Source organism: Topomyia yanbarensis, chromosome 2, assembly GCF_030247195.1.
Source record: "Topomyia yanbarensis strain Yona2022 chromosome 2, ASM3024719v1, whole genome shotgun sequence".
Taxonomy (NCBI): domain Eukaryota; kingdom Metazoa; phylum Arthropoda; class Insecta; order Diptera; family Culicidae; genus Topomyia; species Topomyia yanbarensis.
In genome coordinates, this window is record NC_080671.1 from 283,885,457 (window position 1) to 283,907,181 (window position 21,725).

The window sequence follows — 21,725 nt, forward strand, 5'->3', positions numbered from 1 at the left end:
GATCTATGTCGGAAGTTAACCAAGTTTCACATAATGCAAATGCATCGCAACTCAAATTATTTATTAAAATTTTGAAGGAATCGATTTTCGGGATGATACTTCTGCAATTCCACTGTAGAACAGTGATCAAATCCGTGACCTCGCTCGATGAGTTAGCCATCGAAGGATACAATCGCTGAAAGGAGGGGCCATTTAGCAGTCAACTGCTTCAAAAATGTTCTTACTGTAGGGAGAAAAGCTAACATAAGACTTTTAATAGGATCAGTTATATTGAAAGTTTTTATTATCCAGTCCACAATGTCCGAGAGTTTGATAATGCCAGTGCCGCGATTATTCTCGAACTGAAACAGAGGAACACTTGGGATTTTTGATGTTCCGGGAAGTGCTGGGAACTCCTTCTCTGAGTTTAATCCTCCGAGACCAGGAGCTAATTGCTTCGGTTTGGTTGCAACACTTCCAATAGATGTGACTTTCGGAGTCCCGTCAAGGGATACCTTCTGGCCTTTACAACGAACTTTAGGAGAGGAAATGTTCCTCCTCTTCCTATAACTTCTAGGCGCCCTAGTAGATGTTCCCTCTTGTGGGTCATCAGCCTCGCCCTCGTTAGGAGGCAAGTGAGCATAGATGTTTGTTGAGGTTGGTGGTGTAGCTTTCTTTAGCATTTCTGCGAAAGAACGTTCGGATCGTCCCGCAAGGGAACGTTTTAGTTTATCCCCGCGTAGTTTGTACGTGGGACATGCCGAGATATCATGCAGATTCTCTGCACAGTAAGGACACTTCTCAGCATTCTTACTGCACGAATCATCTAGATGATTCTCCCCGCATTTTCCACAGCGGGCCTTATTGCTACAATGGGTGGCTGTGTGACCCAATTGTTTACACTTTGTGCAATTCATGACCCGCGGCACAAACAGACGCACAGGCAGACGAACCTTGTGCAAGAGGACGTAATTTGGCAAAGCGGTACCAGCGAAGGTCAACCGATAAGAGTTTGATTGGGGGTACGTTTTGGAACCATCCCCCGCAACTACTACTGAGTGCAAACGCTTGCACTCAAGTATTTTCACTGGCTGAAGTATGCGGTCTCTAAAACGGCCAACCCCGTACTGCAGCAGATCCTCGCATGTCAAACTGTCATCGGTGACAACGCCTTCAGACTGTACTTTTACAGTTGGAATATACACGTGATAGTCCTTCGTAAAATGCTCGCAGCAAGCAATATCGTTTGCCTGCTTTGAGTCAGTCAGCACGACCCTCAGCCTGTCTGAGCGGACCTTTTTTATTTCGGTCACAGCCGAGAACCGTTCCGTTAGATCTTTTGAAATCTGTAATAGATTCAGCGATTTTGTTTTGGGCCGAAAGAAGACCACAAAGGGATCGGTCGAGAGCTCTGGATATTGTTTGGGTGGGGGAGAGCCTTAGGAGTCGACTCGATCTCCATTTGGCCATCCGGGGAGGAAGCCATCGACACCGTCAACGCACGGGGTCAGCACCCGCGCAGACGGGAAAAAGCCGTAAATGTATCAAAAAGGTGGATTTCACTTATCGGTATACTCGTTTCCCACGACGCACCAGTCCAGCTTAAATAGCTGGTTATTGTTCAATCCTCGCTTTACGAACAAAAGGTTGAGGAATGTGGTCTAACGGTTAACACACGCACAAAATAAATTAAAAGTCCAAACCTCGAAGAGGCAAACAATGGCAAAATGGCAAAATAACCTTGAACGCGGATTACTGCACTGTTCTTTTTCCAACAGACCGAATACAAAACACTTCTATCTCGATCGAGCGATGCGTAGAGACTGGAATTTTTCCTTAAGGGGTTACACATTTTTGTTAGGATGAAAAAAATCGATTTTTTGTAAATTAGATATTCTGAAACTACATACACTGAGGAAAATTTTCTCAAAGTTTCATTAAGATCAGAATACTACAACTTGAGTTACAGCTATTCATAGACCGATACCCATTGACCACTCGTAGGTGGTGTGTAGTGTTTGATACGCTAGACCGTTGACACGCTGCACCGACAGTAAAGCTTGATTATCTCGGAGTTGTATTTTGCTGAAGAGTTCATCCGCGGCCATCACGATATCTCAGGAACCGATTAACCCATCAATCTTAAATTTTCACTGGTTGTTCCTTGTTATATCAGCTACTTTGAGTACAAAAATTTTACTGGAATGACTACATCATTTTTCTTCGATCGGAAAACACAATTTGTGATGCGCGTGAAAAATAAGTTAGGCAATAATGGGTTAATGCTATACATTGATTATACATAACTTAAAACTCTTTTAGACACATTAAAATCAAAAACACCAACTCTAAGGCTGTGTTTCGTTAAACTTCACACAACACATGTCGATTGGGTTACTCTGTCCATATGTAGTTCTATGCCGGAGGATCCAAAGAAGAGGCGGGCTCCGGAATCGGCGCTGCGGAGCATAAAAGTTTACTTTCTGGAGTAGATCAGGGCAATCGATGTTTCCAGTGATAACGTCAAATACTAAAAGCCTCTGTAGTAAAACCCGTCGCTGTTCAAGAGTCTGCATGTTCAACAGCTTGCATCGGTCGGAGTATGGAGGCAAACGTACTGGGTCACGCCATCACGGTGTTCCTAAAACCGTTATTAACAAAAAAAATGACCATAAATTTGTCATACGGCATTCGAAAGATACAGCATCCAAGTGAATTTCAAAATGATCCATCGAGGGATTCGAGAGAAATTGCAATTTGAAGTTTTATGACACGTTTCATAAGGCTACCAGCAAACACCCACGGGTTTGGTCCTATCTCTACAAACAAATTTTTTTTGTCTACTTATTTAGTACTAGCTGTAACCCGGTGCGCTTCGCTACACCCATCAGGACTAAACGAAATATTTTAAAAATACTAAAAATAACAAATATTTTTGCTCGCGGATAGACAATGTTCTTAGTTTAACCACCTGGAGCACAATTAAATTAATTGCTCAGTTTTTCTACACACAATCGTTTGAAATCCCTTGATATCATTCGAATTCGAGGTAGCAGTACATCTGCTCCTTTATATTTTCTAGTTACAATGGTCGCTTAAGGTGCGAGTCTGCATTTCCGCGCCAAGAGGGCAGCAAATCGGTACCTTTTTGCCTTAATCTCGCAATATCTTTGGAAATAGACCAAAAATAAAAAACAAAAATGGTATCCAGTAAACTAGGATAATTACCGAAGACATTGGCGAAAAATTTATTTCAAATTTCCAATTACTTCCAAAGTGATCGGTAGTTTTAGTAGAGAAAATCGCGAAAATTTCGAATCCTTTATGATTCCGCTCCCGAAAACAAAATTGCCTCTCCCATTTCTCTGCATTCTCTGGTTTCCACCCCACCAAAACCAGTGTTGTATCAACAAGGATTCCGTCCTATTCCTTCGTAGTATATTACAAGTTCATTTATGGATTATAACTGTTTGTAATCATGTGGATTACCAAAAGATGCAGAATGCGATTTTTGCATTGTTATGCGTTGAATAAAATACATTCAACGCTTGCAAATACATCTATTGATCGAGAATTTCTTTATTTGCGGAAGCGCACGCTACTACGCAGTTACACCACTGTTAGCGCGCCTGGGTCAACGTGCATGTGTATGTGAAAACCTCGGCTTCCTTGCTGCTACCTATAGCACGTGGATACATCCATAGCTATAGCAGCACGTGGATGATCGGAGTAATGAGTGAAATGGACAACTGTTATTTCTAATTACCAAAATAATCTCTCATACTAGTTCCAAAAAGTTTCAAAGGTTCAGGTTTTCCATACTATCGCAACATATCAATTTGCGCCTGAGATATTGAGGCACAGGTTCTGTATTAGGAAGTTATTTGTCGTCTATATAAAGGCTAAAAGAGGACATCATTGTAATTTTTTCTGTATCTGTATTTTCCGGAGGCCATTGTCTGCGAAAATTTTCGGAAACTCAAATGTACATAGTAATAGGACATATTCGAATGAGCTTTTCTCGGAATATGTTTAGTACTGTAAACTAATATCTTAGCTGACATGTTGAAAACAGGCGCACAACTAATTCGTGATCCTGCGACTATAGCGAAAATGTTTTCTAATCTGAAATATAAAAAGTATTCGAATTGATCGAAAATGGAAGCGGTGTTTATTGAACAACTCAGGAAATCCTGAGATTGACTCTAAATTCAATTTTCTTGTGCGTATTCTAATATGTTCCAGTTTACGGAGTGTAAAGATATTCTTTCCCAACACTTTGCGCAATTGCACTTTGAGAAAAAAAAATTATGGGTTAAGCATGCGAATTCATGACAACACGTTTTTTTAAAAAAATTGAGAACAATTTTACGTTCAATAAAACCAATTCAACCCGGCTACCATTTTGACCATCTATCCGAAGTTTGGATTACTCAGTACGATGTACCATTCGACTCAGTTCGACGAGATATGGCATGTGTGTTTGAGTAAGCATTTTTGAATATAATTATGGGATGAGGAATAAGTATAAATTGCATAACCTATTTGAATGGATATAAATTACTTTGATTTGGTGGTCTAGAACATTGTAGATTAAAAATAGTTTTATTTACTACAAGGTCACTGCTGCCGGCTTCGATTTCTCAGAGGAAGTGAATGAAAATTTGCTCATTCCAAAATATTCAACGGAATATCGACTGACTGTCTGGTATAACGCAGATAGCTGCAATTCAATTAGTACATTGAATGAGACGATTTTTTTAAACATCTAACAATCACAGGAGCGTGGTTCGAAAATATCTTTTCAGTTGAACGAAATTCGGAACACAGTTTTAGAAAAGTCGATTTTCTCACATTTTATCACAAGTACCTGTTGTGGCATCTTGCTCAAGTGGTCTTCGATTCTTCGATTTTGTCTGAGTTACTTGACGTCAAAACCCTAAGTAATATAATTATTGGTAGTTTTCATAGTAATTCATATCATGTTTACCTTATGATGATATTCAAAGCATCTATTGTGCTACGCATCCGCATATTTGTCTACATTTCGACAAACAAATCACTAGAATGTGCAAAATTGCGCTTATATAGTTTGACGGATAATTTCACTTGTAAACAAAATTTGGTTAGTTTGCTAACATCGAACATTTGTTTGCACATTTATATTATGCACAATAAATACTAACTCTTAGTTTGATTTAAGCTACTCAATACTGTCCCAATTACTACTAGTTATAGAAAGCGGGTATTCATGGTATTATGACTAAGCCGGCTATTCCCCACATTTTCCTCTTGTCTGAAAATGCGAATACAGTCCAACCCTAATTCGATGATATCTTTCGACGGAACCATAAAAATATAAAACCTCAGAATACGAAGCTTTTGAAATACGCAAATGAGCCACCGAGGAAGAATTCATAATCTAATAAGAACTCAATCGTTCTTCGTTAGGATTCGAACACTCAGATTGGGGGAACAGTATCATAATTCCTGTATCATCAGAATTGACAATAGAATTTTATATACGAATTGCTACTACTTTTCGCGATTGCTAGTTTAAAGATTAGCAAAGAACAAAAACAACAGACTCATAGTGTATATCAGAAACAAATCAACGGCCAAACATCGATTTGTTTCGTTTCAGATACTGGAAGGTTCTTTTATTCTTTATCTATACAGGAGGTTACCAAATGAGTGTTGGAAGTAAATGACGAAAACCACATGCATGGTTGAGCTTTCGTAATATGTAACATAATTAGATATTTTGTGATAAAATTCCATTTTTAATTGTGCAAGTACTTTTTCTTAAATTGTTTACGTTCTTTTTAACTTTTTGGTGATACGATTTCGTTTTGATGAATAATAGTGCATTTCAGCTCGACGTTATTCCTGGAAATTGCTAGTTCTAACGGAATTGTGAAACAGAAGGATGAACTAAGGTTTTATTTTAATCAAGGATATAGTTGCTCGGCCAGATAAGTTTCTCGATTTCTTCTATACATGATCTTATTAAAAAATTTAAACTATATCATTCGACTACAATAAAAGCTTTGATTGGAAATACAATGTCGCTCGATAGATCTCTGATACTTAACAGGATGGGTAAAATTGCAGATTTTTTTTATTCATTTCGTTTATTTGATAGGCACAAATGCGTTAGCTTGGCGGTGCCAAATTCTTTTGTTTCTACATTTTGGATATATTAAAACTAGGAGGTTACAATGTTGAAATATTTTTTTTACAAAGGAAAAGAAAGTTTACAGCTATCTTAAGACTAGAAATAAGATTCAATATACAAGAGAGGGCCAAAAGATTTTTTTATGAAAAATTTTAAAACAAGGGATTCAGTTTGATATATAAGAGGGGGAGTAATAGTAAAATTGCAGATTGATTTGAGTTACATAAGCAAAGTACAGTTCATCATTTACAATGATTGCAGTCACAAAAATTAGAATTATGTCCTGCTAAGCTCGAAATAAACATTCTCGAGTTTATCTGATACAGTGCAAGATGCAAATGTATACACTGATAGAATATATTCGTAAATCGCTAGGAATTACAGAAAATGTTAATAAAATATACGAATTTTTCGTACATATAATCAATCGTTCGTAGTTCTATTGAAACACTTTAATTTTTTATTACGAGTTTTTCGTGAAAACCACGAAACGACTTTCGATGGCTTATTACGAAACAGCTTTATTCGGCAAACGAATTGTTCGCTGCTATATACGAATATCTTTCTAATATTTACGAGCACCATTCGTCAAACCGTCAACGTCAAAAGAGCTTCAATATGGAGTCATTGTTGCTATACGTCAGAGGATTGTTGATCATCACGACGGTCTCGGTCTGATTATTTAGTAGCCGTATCCGTGTCCGCCGGTTTCAGGAAGATTTCCTGAACCTCTTTCGCTTGATCCAGAATCCGGACCAGTACGGATTCAGTTGAGCCATCGCGAACTGCTCGTTGGTTTTGAATGAAGAAGTTTAAGTTTTTCTCTGCCGGAGCAAAGTCAAAACAACATGCTATTAAATACGAAAGCTTTTCTAACATGAAGGAAATGCATTCGTACGACCAACGAGATTGTTCGTAATATACGCAAACATTTATTGAAATAAACGAATCATTTTGTTTCATTCACGAAAAATAATGTTGTTATCAACGATTACATTCGTGCAATGTAAACTAAATAAGCAAATGAAATTCGCTTTCGTTCATCAAGCGACCATTTCTTCGTACCACAATGAAATCGATTTGGCCAAATCGATTTTTTTTAAATTAGAAAAAATCGATATTGTCAAAGCACGATCCCAAATGATCGACTGAAAACAATAAGATGCTAATATGTACGAAAACCTTTCTAAAATAAACGAAATGAATTCTTGCCGCCAACGTAATATACACAAACGCTTATTAAAATAAACAAAACATTTCGTTTCATTCACGAAAAATAATGTTTTTATCAACGATAATATTCGTGCAGTGTACATTAAATGTGTAAAATTTACGAAAGCTTTCGTTCACCAAGCAGGCATTCTTGTTCATGAAATGAACGAAACGCACTATTTACAATGCACGAAAATACTTCGTTGCAGAAAACAACGAGTGAATTCGTGCATTGCATGATCGATTTCATTATATTTACGAATTTATATTATCAGTGTACGAAGAAAATGAATGTTGATGAGGGTGTGACAAAATTGCTATATATTTGTGAGTTCATCCACCAATACAAAATTAAAAGAAAAAAATTAGCTTCAATATGTGACCTCCATTTTCAATGTAAAATCGTGTGCTGAATCCGAAAATGATGTCCAAAAAATTTAAAGTAGAACAGTATTCGAGTTAGAGTGAAAAAGTGACTTTCACCTTTAAATAAAAAAGTACATTTGACACATGAGGGATTCCATGAGAAACCGGCCCCACCACAAAATATGACCATCGTCGATTCGAACGAAACTATGAAGCTGTGTTCAGTTTATGAATCTTCATGATTTTCTCTGAACCTTGCAATATTTTGATACAAGAGCGATTTTTCAAAAGGGCGTAACATTTCTACGTGCCTTAATTTCAATTTTTTTAGCTCGAATATTTTTTTATACAGCATAACTTTCTGAGAATGAGTTTCAGGGAATAAATATTTATGTACGAAAGAAATATACACTGAAAAAAATGTTGTGCCATTTTTCACAAAAACAAAAATTTGTTTTAAAAATCAAAATTGCAAAAAACCCACTTTTTTCTATTTTTTATATTTTCTCAACTAAAACCTAAAGAAAAAAGAAACATTTTGAATGTGATTGTATGATGGAGAACTTATCGGTAAAAAAGTTTTTCTAACACTAACTTTATACGTGTTTTTAAATTTCATACTAATTGACATACAAAACTGTAATTTTATTACAGTATATAATTCTATGTATCATTTTAAATCAAAATGCATTCAACAATTTTCCAAAATGCTATAGTTTTTGAGATATTTGGAATTTTGTTCCAACAAAAACATTTAATTCGTGTGATTATGCCCTATTTGAAAGTTATTCGCGTTACCCCATCATAAAATGACAAAAATCATATGTTTCTGGTTTTAAAGAAGTAAAAGAAACTTTTTTAGTGTATTTGGATCATGGAGAAGCTTTCAATAAAAAAGTTTTCCTAACAACAACTTTTGACATATTTTCATAATTCATACTATTTGCAGTCAAAAATACAATTTTCTTTTTGAATATATTTCAAAACGCCATTTCATATCAAAATGCTCATAACAAAAAATTTCTGAAATGAAGTAGTTCTCGAGATATTTTAAATTTTGTTTTAACAGTGCAATTCTTTTGTTTTATTACGACCTTTTCAGAAGTTATTCGCGTTTCTTCATCAACAACAATAAGTTTTTAGAAGGCCTCGATTCACTATTTGTTTTCGTGGAATAGTTCACATAATCGCAAGATATTATTTTCAGACTCGTGATTCCTAGTAGTCATGACTCACCACGTGCTGGTGGAATAGTTCACAAAATCATAAATTAACAGGCATTCGTGATCTGGTTCTTGATTCATAGCACATTATTCGCGATCTATCTTGTGTGCTTGGAAATATCTAGAAGATATCCATAATCATTTTCACTTTCATAAAATTCTACATATGATCTTGAAAATTTTGAGTGAACTATTCCAAAATATTTATGATGAAATACAATATGGTCTGTGTCTGGTAGTGACCAGCCATATATACGAGCAGTGAATGTAAGAAATCTATTAGGACTTCGAACATCGTTATTCCCGTGATAATGTTTAATGTGGTGTCCGAGCAGAAAATGAAAACTGAGTTGATCGGTCAAAATAAACTATTGAGTTACAAATCGTGTTGGCAGCACATTTCCCAAAATATGTTACCGCGAATTGGTTAAACTTGGTCCAGTTCATATTGTTATGTTTCTCCCAGTTAAACATCCAATAGGAATCCACAAATAACCTACCACAATAAAGCGAAGAAGAGTTATGAATATCGTTATAATACTGCTGATATCATGAACATAAGTCACAAGAATAAAATATCCCGTCGGTTTTCACAGTAAAGAGGGACAAGTTTATCTTTACCAGGAGACATTTTGTTCGTAGTTATGCTGGATATTTTCTCGTGAACTATTTCACGAATCTCGGAATTTTATTCATGAATCCATTCAATCCTGGAGAGCTAATTCATGATTCCTAATATATTAGTTACGATCAAATATCAGTGCTCCTGAAATAGTTCACAAAATCATGAAATATTATTCATGTATTCGTGAACTGGTTCATAATTTCTAGTGAAATAGTCACGGCTGACCGTGTGTGCCCGTGAAATAATTCACAAAATTATAAAATATTCATGTATTCGTGCACTGGTTCATGATTCCTAATACAATAATCATGACTGACCATTCCTGCTCGTGAACTAGTTGACAAAATTATGAAACATTGTTGATGTATTCGTGACCTGATTCATGCATCCTAGTATAATAGTTACGATCTAAAATCCGTTCTCGTGAAATAGTTCACAAAATCATGAAATATTATTTTTTCTCGTGGGCTGGTTCATGTTCATCATTAGTGTAACAACCACGACATACCATTCATTCCTGTGAAATAGTTCACGAAATCCTAAAATAGTATTCATGTATTCGTGAACTGGTTCTTGATTCCTAGAACAATAGTCACGTCGGATTATAAAATAGCTCACATATTCATGAAATATTATTCATGATCCGTGATTCCTTAAACATGACTTACATTTGATTTTGCGTGCTTGTGATATTTAGAAGATATCCCTAATTATTGTCAATTTCATGCAACTTGATAATGAAATTTTCACGTGAACTATTTTAAAAAACATGGAGTATTGTTCGTGGAATTATTTTTGATCAATGCACTTTTTCATGAAATGTCCAGCTGCTACCGCGCAGTAATAGGTACAAACAGTAGATATGAGAAAACTGTTAAGACCTCTAACATCGTTATTCATTTGATAAAGTTCAGTGTGATGCCTGGATAGAAAACGCGCTGAGCACATCAAATCATATTCGTGATATAGTTCACAGAACAAGATACCGCGAATCTGTCGAACTTTTATGACAGTTAATATTGTGACGCTACTCCGCGTAAAAAAACCGATAACCAAAAAACATTAGATCGCGATAAGACAGAAAAATTGCCAATACCATGATAAAACTGCTGATATCATAAATATACGTCACATCACTCTACGTGTCAAATTCGAAAGTAAGCTCTGGAAGAAATTACGCAAATAGTGATTAAGATCCTCAAATCATGAACATAAATCACACTCGTGACAAAAATATCATGACTAGAATACTGAAATCATGAATATTAATAAACATAAATTTCTACTCGTGACAATAATATCACGACAACGTGAATTCAAACTATGAAAATAATGGAAAAGTTCCTGAAATATTGAACATAAATCACAATACCCATGACTAAAATATTAAAAAATAGTGACTAAAATCCTGAAATCATGAAAGGGAATCACTCTACTCATATTTAAAATATCACGATAATCATATTTAAAATATCACGAAATCATGAATATCGTTCGACTGTACAAATAGTTTCATCAATACAAGGCGAAAATAAATATAATACATAGAATAAAAAGAGTGCATAAAATAATTTAAATTAATGATATGAATAAACTCATGAAGTTAATAAACTGATCAGAATGAATCCAAAGTAGGAATCGAATTAATAGATAAAATGAACCAAAATGATCAAAATGAACAAAAGGAATGCTAAATCACATAAATGATTGAAATGAAATGATCATATATTTAAAATTAGTCAAGTATTCAAAATAAATAAAATAAACAAAACAAATAAAATCCATGAAATGAATAAATTATTGAATTTAAAAAAATGATTTATTCATGTATTCGTGAACTGGTTCATATTTCCTGAATAAATCATTTTTTTAAAACTCAATCATAATAAAATGAATAAGTAAAACGAATTGTACGAGTTTGAGAAACATTGCTTCGGAAAGTTCTAAAATATTTAAAAAAAATCCATTATTTGAAAATGACAATTAATATACAACGCACTTTCTAGTGTTTCCATCCTTTTTTATTTTGACCTTATCGTTCTTCTTTCCTTGGCGGCGTCATTTAAGATTATCTGATGTTTTTGCTTAATTGATGGACCTCAATTAGTTATTTGAAAACCGGAAAAAAAATTTTCGCGCAGGATAGAATTTTCAGGTCCATTATTTTAACGTACAATTGAAAAATAGAGAGATACGGTCACATGAACTTTCAAACCCATCAAACACAGTGCGTCAGAGAGAGAATGCAATTCGTGAATGAGACAGGTAAGTATATATTTAAAAGTATTAATTTGCATAGAGAAGTGTGTAAAGTCTAGGTTATGTTGGCGATATATCGTTCCAGTCATTTGCAAATAAATGAATTTTTGGTCCCGTTAACCATAAAAACGGTACCTTGTAAATTAGTGGGGTTTGTTGCTATACAGTATGTGAATGGCATTAATGTAGTCAGATCATCTATCTGTCCAATGCATAAGCTCTCATTGTAACCCCAGCCCTTCCGCATTGTAATCTCTAGCTCTACTTCCAAGGCTACTTCTCTGTGTGTATCTGCGGGAATATGTGTCTATAGGCGCATGTATGTGGAATTACGAGGGTTTTACGCTGATTGTGGCACTCTCTCATTTCGTTCGTACCGTAAACCTCGCAGGATTTTTAACCGAGTTGGAGTTATTCATTATTGTGGGCCGTGTTCGGAGGTGACCGATAGAGAAGATTACACGACCCATACGTTAAAACATATATACTTTATTAAAATATAACGCGGACAAAACAGAGTGATAAAAACGCGTGTTACTGCTACTGAACTCTATTATATTCTGATTAGCTAACCGGATGTTGTTCGATGCGTCAACTGAGTGACAGGCGTTCTACCACCAGTGAGCCCAGCAATTCCTATTGAGTTGTAGGGATGTCCACGTCTCCAACATTCATCCACATCCATCGGTTCATTAGTATTGCTAACTTGCTGATCGTAGGTACGATCTGAATCGATCATGACCAACCAGGAATTGTACCTTGTTTGCTCCGCGGACCCCTTCGAAATCACCTTGGGTTATCGCGGACCCCTTCGAAATTATCCTGGGCGGTCGCGGACCCCTTCAAAATTACCCTGGGCGGTTGCGGATCCCCACGGCTTAACATCGATTTATATGCTGTATATATTATTTTCAGTCTGATACGATAAAAAAAACTTGAAGTTTCAATATTCGTCCGGAAAAGATCTCTTCGTTGACCCCCAGCAACGACTTGACGGCCCCCTAGGGGTCCGTGGACCCCAGGTTGAGAATCGCTGAGTTAGAAGGTTACTTATATCCAATTCATATTCAGCCAGATCGGGATAACCGGTATGAGTCTGTGTGTTCATCAACAATCATCCGCCAAATCCCCTTCTTGTTTACACTTGGTCATCGAGTTAGATATCAGTGTTTTCCGTAGTTTCCTTCTATATATAACACTCGCTATCCTCCACTAGAATGATGCAGATAGTGATTATTCCGGCGACGACACAGACTGCATCCGATGAAATAGTTATGTACACGATCGTGATTCGCATGGTTTTGAGCCTAAATGTACTGCTTGGTTTCATTCGATTACGCTGTGTCCCCAGCACCGTGACCCTGACAGAAATTCCATACATCAGAATAGACGATGATACACTAGTCGGAAGGCGCCTCTTGCTACTGTTTGCTTCATCGCTGTTCGGCATATTTCTGTTTAATGCGTTCATAGCTTTGACCGCCTTCTCACAGATATAATCGACATAGGATGTTGAAATTCAGTCCGTCGTCGATCGTCACTTCCTGTTGTTTCAGCGCTTGCTTCGAGATTACGGAATGCTCCCCGATCGTGACTTCTGTGTTGTTTCTACAACAACCTATAATCGCTCTCCATAAATGGTGTCAGCCTGTTCAGGATGTGCCTTTCCAAGAGTTTTCTGAAAGTACCCAGTAAGCGATTCTCAGGCGGCTTACCCGCTTTGACAATAACACTAGCTTCGGCACCGATCAGAGAAGGGCCCCTCATTTAGTAATTTTCTTATTATTAGTTTAAACATGTTCGGAAATGCCGGGACTACCACTATCAGTGCGACGTTAGGGATTCTATCCGATCCAGGCACCTTTTTCACCACATTAGCCACTCCTTGTTGAATACTTGTATCACTTCTGTGTTTTCCTGCTCTAGGTATTTGAAGCCTATGAATCTCTTTATTTATTTTATTATTCAATTCGTTTATTTGATAAGGCACGTTTGCCTTTTCTTTGGACAAAGCTGGGGGTAGATATCGGGCATCGGGAATCAACGGTAAGGATTACATATTCGGACGAATGCATCATGTAGGGGAACTGTGGGTAAGACGGACATAATAAGGATATACTTAAATATAACATGGTAAGAGCATGTTTTTGTCACCATGTAATACTCTATGTTCTAGCTCCTTATGTTGGCTTTCGAGTGCCCAGGGGGATTATTTTACAAAAATCATTTTGTATCAGTTTTTAAAGAACTGGAAAACGAAGAAATATCTGCACTTTTTCCATACTGCGGGTGAAACGGACATATAGTAGGGGTACGACGGACATGTGGCAGAAAGGATCACAATGCAAAATATTGAGCGGATGTTTTGAATAGATTGTGGTTCTTCTTAATATATATGTTCAATTCGAGGTGAAAAACGACGTTTTGGGGTTCGATTTAGAGTTGAAGCAAATGATGTATTTTCTAATATCGTTTTTGCGGTTGTCATAAAGAGAGCAACACAATCAGTTCCAACATTGGATCATTTGATAAGTCACAATCAATTATACAAAACTGGAAGGTTATATATTAAATGCGTAATTGGTAACATCAGTTCCTCGATCACACAGCTAGAGTATGAGACTTCTAGGAATCCCGTATTGAACCTCGGTCACATTAACGTACATCCTGCAGCCTACTGCATGTGAGACTTCAGCTAACTGGATGGTTCTCCACGTTTGACTTCTAGTATTTCGTTTCTACGGGCGAGACATTCATATAAGGATGAATCAATAGAATTAATCAAGACTCCGTCTTGCCCCACCAGTATACATATTTTTTAAACGTTTGTACCTATTCACGCATAAATAAACTTACCTGTTATTTTCCACGAAGATGTCACTTAAAAGTTACTCTATCGAAACAAAGAAAAAACTCCGCGAAAGAATTGATTTTTTCATCGATAAACCTTAAAATCGGAAACTTTTAAATTACATCCGCACAAAACAGCACTACCGATTATCAATATTTGCTTAAATTGTATTCGTTTAGCAGTATTCAAGGCCTACTAAGTGTTTCATAATTCAAGGTTACCCATAATGATAGAGTACACATACAATACAATTGAAGTTTTAATGTTATATCCCTAAAATAACCATGTGTCCGTCCTACCCCACCTGTCCGTCTTACCCACAGTTCCCATATGGGGACGCCGGGCGGTCTTCCTCGAGCCGGTAGGGGTTTCTCCAGACGATTTCGTAGTACGGCTCAGATGCAGATCGGCAACACAGCGCATTGCGCGTGTGATGTTGTGCTGTAGGTCTCGTGTTTGTTGGGTCATTCGACAGAGATATTTTGTGTTGTCTTGGAGTCCCATCAAACCATCGTTGCAGTACGGTAGGCAGAAGAGGGCACTTCTTAGAATGATCTGAAAAATAATAGGGGCAAATAAATTTGAATATTGATGGTTTTTAGGAAGATATATACGAGCGACATATAGAGCAGATCGCGGCTTGCCAGTATATCTCGAACCGGGATATTGAGTGATCTTCCTCGAGCCCAAAGGGGATCCAATAGTTGAGATCTGGCAGAACAGTACTCGGCGCATGCCCAGACAATATGTTCGATATCGTGATAACCGTTACCACAGGCGCAGATACCGCTTTTTGCGAGCCCAGTGTAGTGATTGGACATGAGCCGAGATATCACATGAATGAAGTCCCGACCCACATCCATGGTTTCTTCGATACCTTAGGGACTATCGAATATAGCCACCTTCTAAGTTCTCCATTACTCCATGAAGATTGCCAACTTTCGAGGGTTCTCTGATGAGTAATACTGAAAAATTCGCTGAAGCTGATTGGTCTTTCATATATATATATATATATATATATATATATATATATATATATATATATATATATATATATATATATATATATATATATATATATATATATATATATATATATATATATATATATATATATATATATATATATATATATATATATATATATATATATATATATATATATATATATATATATATATATATATATCACCTTCTAAAGCGTCCGCCTTAGCTAAAGATTTCGCTTCTTCATTACATGGAATGGGGCAATGCGAGGGAACCCAAACTAAGGCAATCTTGTACGATCTTACAGACAAAGCATGCAGGCGCTCCCAGATTTTCTTCAGAAAATATGGAATGTGCTTTCTAGGTTTCATTGAACGGAGACCCTCGATTGAGCTGAGGCTATCCGACACAATAAAGTAATGATCGGTGGGCAAAGTATCAATGATCCCAAGAGTATACTGAATAGCAGCAAGTTCGGCGACGAAAACTGAAGCAGGATCGTTGAGTTTGAATGAGGCTGTGAGGTTTTGATTGAATATACCGAAGCCAGTGGAGCCGTCGAGGCTTGACCCGTCGGTGTGAAACATCTAGTTGCAGTCGACTTCTCGAAATTTACTATAAAAGATACATGAGATCACTTGCGGACGTATGTGATTCAGGATTTGTCGAATCTCGCACTTTATGGATGTGTCGAAGAATACGCTTGAATCAGAAGCATGGGGGAGATTGACACGATTGGGATAATATGAAGAACGATTGGTATTTTGTGCCATGTCATCGAAGTACAAGGATATAAATCGGGTTTGAGAATTGAGTATGACAAGCCTCTCGAAATTTGCAATTACTAACGGGTTCAAGATATCGCATCGGATGAGCAATCGATATGAGAGGTCCCAAAATCCATTTTCAGCGCAAGGACACCTGCTAGCATTTTTAGACTCATCTTATGAGTCGAGTGCATGTAACCCAAAATAGTACGCAAACAACAATATTGGATTCGCTCTAGTTTGATGAAATGTATGTTCGTAGCGAAGCGGAAACAGTAAATCCCGTACTCCATCACCGACAATATCGTTGTTTAGTACAGCCTGATCAGGTCTCTTAGGTGGGCACCCCAGCATGTTCCGGTTATTGTATGGAGAAAGTCGATCCTTTGTTGGCACTTCTGTTTCAGATACCTAATGTGACATCCCCAGGTACCTTTAGAGTCCAACCAGACCCCGAGATATTTGTAAGTTGAAACCTGAGCAATAGTTTGATCCATTAATTGAAGCTGTAGTTGCGCTGGTTCATGCTTCCTTGAAAATACGACTAGCTCAGTTTTCTCCGTGGAGAACTCGATACCCAGCTGGAGGGCCCAAGCAGACAAATGTAACAAAGACCACACCGTTATCTGCAAGCTGACTTAGCGTGCAGGAATTGACAAGACATTCTTCAATGTCATTCACGTAAAAGTTGTAGTGAAGGGGGCTTAGACATGAGCCCTGGGGAAGATTCATGTAGCTAATTCGTAATTTCGACAAATCACCATGCGAAAAATGCATGTGTTTTTCAGACAGCAAGTTTAGCAAAAATTTGTTTAGAGTCCGTGAAAGACCATGCTGGTGCAGAAAGGAATTTTGTTTTTAAAGCCATTTGTATTTCTCTTGAGAGCAAGTCAAGATAGTCGTTCGGGCCTTTGTCTTTGGGGAAACCAAATTGTGTATCTGACAGAAAGCCATTTGCTTCAACCCAATTGCCGAGGCGAAACAAGATCATCATCAGAAACAGGTCAGCTTTGCAAAAGGTCGATACAAGTTGTGGTCGGAGGCTGGTTTTCCTGGTTTTTGGATGGTGATGACCTTCACTTGCCTCCAGTCATGAGGGACAATATTACCCTCAAGAAAATTATTAAATAAATTCAACAAGCGTCCCTTGGCAGAATCTGGCAGATTCTTTAACAAGTTAAATTTGAATCTATCTGGCCCTGGGGCTTTATTGTTACATGACAAGAGAGCAAGTACTGTTTGGGTTTCGTAAGCGCTGGGCCATGCCCCAAAGAGTGCTCATCGACATTTATCTCGTTAACCCGTCGACGAACCGGCACCAATAGCTACGTTTTTTGGCTTTCATCAAATTCTTCATGTGCGTTTCTGCCATCGCGTACTCTCGGCAGCTGGCTGGTAGCCCGTCGGCCATCTCCGTGTACATGTCTGAGCGCTCACAAGCATCTAGCAATTTTATCACACCTTCATCAACATTCATTTTGAATCTTGCACTGTATCAGATAAACTCGAGAATGTTTATTTCGAGCTTAGCAGGACATAATTCTAATTTTTGTGACTGCAATCATTGTAAATGATGAACTGTACTTTGCTTATGTAACTCAAATCAATCTGCAATTTTACTATTACTCCCCCTCTTATATATCAAACTGAATCCCTTGTTTTAAAATTTTTCATAAAAAAATCTTTTGGCCCTCTCTTGTATATTGAATCTTATTTCTAGTCTTAAGATAGCTGTAAACTTTCTTTTCCTTTGTAAAAAAAAAAATATTTCAACATTGTAACCTCCTAGTTTTAATATATCCAAAATGTAGAAACAAAAGAATTTGGCACCGCCAAGCTAACGCATTTGTGCCTATCAAATAAACGAAATGAATAAAAAAAATCTGCAATTTTACCCATCCTGTTAAGTATCAGAGATCTATCGAGCGACATTGTATTTCCAATCAAAGCTTTTATTGTAGTCGAATGATATAGTTTAAATTTTTTAATAAGATTATGTATAGAAGAAATCGAGAAACTTATCTGGCCGAGCAACTATATCCTTGATTAAAATAAAACCTTAGTTCATCCTTCTGTTTCACAATTCCGTTAGAACTAGCAATTTCCAGGAATAACGTCGAGCTGAAATGCACTATTATTCATCAAAACGAAATCGTATCACCAAAAAGTTAAAAAGAACGTAAACAATTTAAGAAAAAGTACTTGCACAATTAAAAATGGAATTTTATCACAAAATATCTAACTATGTTACATATTACGAAAGCTCAACCATGCATGTGGTTTTCGTCATTTACTTCCAACACTCATTTGGTAACCTCCATTATAGATAAAGAATAAAAGAACCTTCAAGTATCTGAAACGAAACAAATCGATGTATGGCCGTTGATTTGTTTCTGATATACACTATGAGTCTGTTGTTTTTGTTCTTTGCTAATCTTTAAACTAGCAATCGCGAAAAGTAGTAGCAATTCGTATATAAAATTCTATTGTCAATTCTGATGATACAGGAATTATGATACTGTTCCCCCAATCTGAGTGTTCGAATCCTAACGAAGAACGATTGAGTTCTTATTAGATTATGAATTCTTCCTCGGTGGCTCATTTGCGTATTTCAAAAGCTTCGTATTCTGAGGTTTTATATTTTTATGGTTCCGTCGAAAGATATCGTCGAATTAGGGTTGGACTGTATTCGCATTTTCAGACAAGAGGAAAATGTGGGGAATAGCCGGCTTAGTCATAATACCATGAATACCCGCTTTCTATAACTAGTAGTAATTGGGACAGTATTGAGTAGCTTAAATCAAACTAAGAGTTAGTATTTATTGTGCATAATATAAATGTGCAAACAAATGTTCGATGTTAGCAAACTAACCAAATTTTGTTTACAAGTGAAATTATCCGTCAAACTATATAAGCGCAATTTTGCACATTCTAGTGATTTGTTTGTCGAAATGTAGACAAATATGCGGATGCGTAGCACAATAGATGCTTTGAATATCATCATAAGGTAAACATGATATGAATTACTATGAAAACTACCAATAATTATATTACTTAGGGTTTTGACGTCAAGTAACTCAGACAAAATCGAAGAATCGAAGACCACTTGAGCAAGATGCCACAACAGGTACTTGTGATAAAATGTGAGAAAATCGACTTTTCTAAAACTGTGTTCCGAATTTCGTTCAACTGAAAAGATATTTTCGAACCACGCTCCTGTGATTGTTAGATGTTTAAAAAAATCGTCTCATTCAATGTACTAATTGAATTGCAGCTATCTGCGTTATACCAGACAGTCAGTCGATATTCCGTTGAATATTTTGGAATGAGCAAATTTTCATTCACTTCCTCTGAGAAATCGAAGCCGGCAGCAGTGACCTTGTAGTAAATAAAACTATTTTTAATCTACAATGTTCTAGACCACCAAATCAAAGTAATTTATATCCATTCAAATAGGTTATGCAATTTATACTTATTCCTCATCCCATAATTATATTCAAAAATGCTTACTCAAACACACATGCCATATCTCGTCGAACTGAGTCGAATGGTACATCGTACTGAGTAATCCAAACTTCGGATAGATGGTCAAAATGGTAGCCGGGTTGAATTGGTTTTATTGAACGTAAAATTGTTCTCAATTTTTTTTTAAAAAAACCTGTTTTAATCCACCTAGCGGTGCAATTGTGCCTTTCTCATTTCTCTAAACTATGGCACGGAGGCTTTTTATGTTCAACATAATTGTGGAAATGTCCATTACATTCTTAGTACACTTTGCACTTATACACAATGGCATGCCAGCCACGAACTTGATGAGCTACGTGTCGACGGTGAAACACTTGAAACAAAAAAATATCATACTACATTAGCCTAATCAGCATTAGATCAATGTTATCTGCTTGCTAACTCATTTTGTCATGCGGGGATGGGTATGTGAGGAGGGCGAAAGTCCCATGAACGAACGACTCCCCAGCTTAAATTGGTATGCTTTGTAATATAGTGGTGGTTTAAAGATGATGGGTTAGAAAGGGAGGGGTATGAGGTGGTGGTCTGAGGGGTGATTTAAGGAGATTTTTAAAGGAGGGGAGTGAACAGTAGAGGGGGAGTGTAACCCCTCTCCGTAAACCATCAACTACGCCCCTGTTAAAATCCAGAAACCTTAAGCGAGTCGAAAAAAAAATTTGGCCGGGATTAGGTTGACGTTTTTCAGAGTGATTGCATAACCTTTCTATATGAGAAAGGCAAAAATGTGCAAAATCCACAAAAGTGAATCTTCGTCAAATTTTTTTCGTGTTTGCATCAAATCTCGACGTTTTATGCACCTTGAATACATTTAGCATCAAAAATAAAAATTCTATTTTTAATTTTTCCTATAGTTTTTATGAGAAATTTCTGTGTGGCCGCACTCTGAAACCCGTAATTCCGGAACCAGAATTCCGATCGATCCAAAATTCAATAGCAGCCGATGGGAAGGTTGCACCTTTCATTTGAGACTAAGTTTGGGCAAATCGGTCCAGCCATCTTTGAGAAAAATGAGTGACATTATTTGACACATACGCACATACATACACACACACACATACACACACACATACATACACACATACACACACACATACAGACTTTTTCCGATCTCGACGAACTGAGTCGAATGGGATATGACACTCGGCCCTCCGGGCCGGGATTAGGTTGCCGTTTTTCAGAGTGATTGCATAACCTTTCTATATGAGAAAGGCAAAAATGTGCAAAATCCACAAAAGTGAATCTTCGTCAAATTTTTTTCGTGTTTGCATCAAATCTCGACGTTTTATGCACCTTGAATACATTTAGCATCAAAAATAAAAATTCTATTTTTAATTTTTCCTATAGTTTTTATGAGAAATTTCTGTGTGGCCGCACTCTGAAACCCGTAATTCCGGAACCAGAATTCCGATCGATCCAAAATTCAATAGCAGCCGATGGGAAGGTTGCACCTTTCATTTGAGACTAAGTTTGGGCAAATCGGTCCAGCCATCTTTGAGAAAAATGAGTGACATTATTTGACACATACGCACATACATACACACACACACACACATACACACACACATACAGACTTTTTCCGATCTCGACGAACTGAGTCGAATGGGATATGACACTCGGCCCTCCGGGCCGGGATTAGGTTGACGTTTTTCAGAGTGATTGCATAACCTTTCTATATGAGAAAGGCAAAAATGTGCAAAATCCACAAAAGTTTTTTTTTTTTTTTTGTTTTTTTTTTTTCATACTAAGTGAATCT

General features: G+C 36.9%; 2 protein-coding genes across 2 annotated transcripts in view; both read right to left on the minus strand.

Annotated features, from left to right (window-relative positions):
• The window catches only part of LOC131683211 (dromyosuppressin), a 567,416-nt gene that overhangs the window by 126,859 nt on the left and 418,832 nt on the right, over positions 1-21,725 (minus strand). The gene's annotated exons all lie outside the window — the stretch shown is intronic.
• Positions 14,203-15,602, minus strand: LOC131683210 (uncharacterized). The gene is made up of 2 exons (XM_058965046.1): positions 15,308-15,602; positions 14,203-15,248 (listed from the first exon to the last, which is right to left on the minus strand). The coding sequence occupies exons 1-2, from the start codon at positions 15,554-15,556 to the stop codon at positions 14,967-14,969; spliced, it is 531 nt and encodes a 176-aa protein (XP_058821029.1). The 5' UTR covers positions 15,557-15,602; the 3' UTR covers positions 14,203-14,966.

Bases quoted from the DNA above. Each gene is read 5' to 3' on its own strand.
- LOC131683210 (XM_058965046.1), bottom strand. From the start codon at position 15,556: ATGGATGTGGGTCGGGACTTCATTCATGTGATATCTCGGCTCATGTCC. The intron at 15,249-15,307 runs GTATATATCTTC...ATTATTTTTCAG, and splicing joins ATCTGCTCTATATGTCGCTC to ATCATTCTAAGAAGTGCCCT.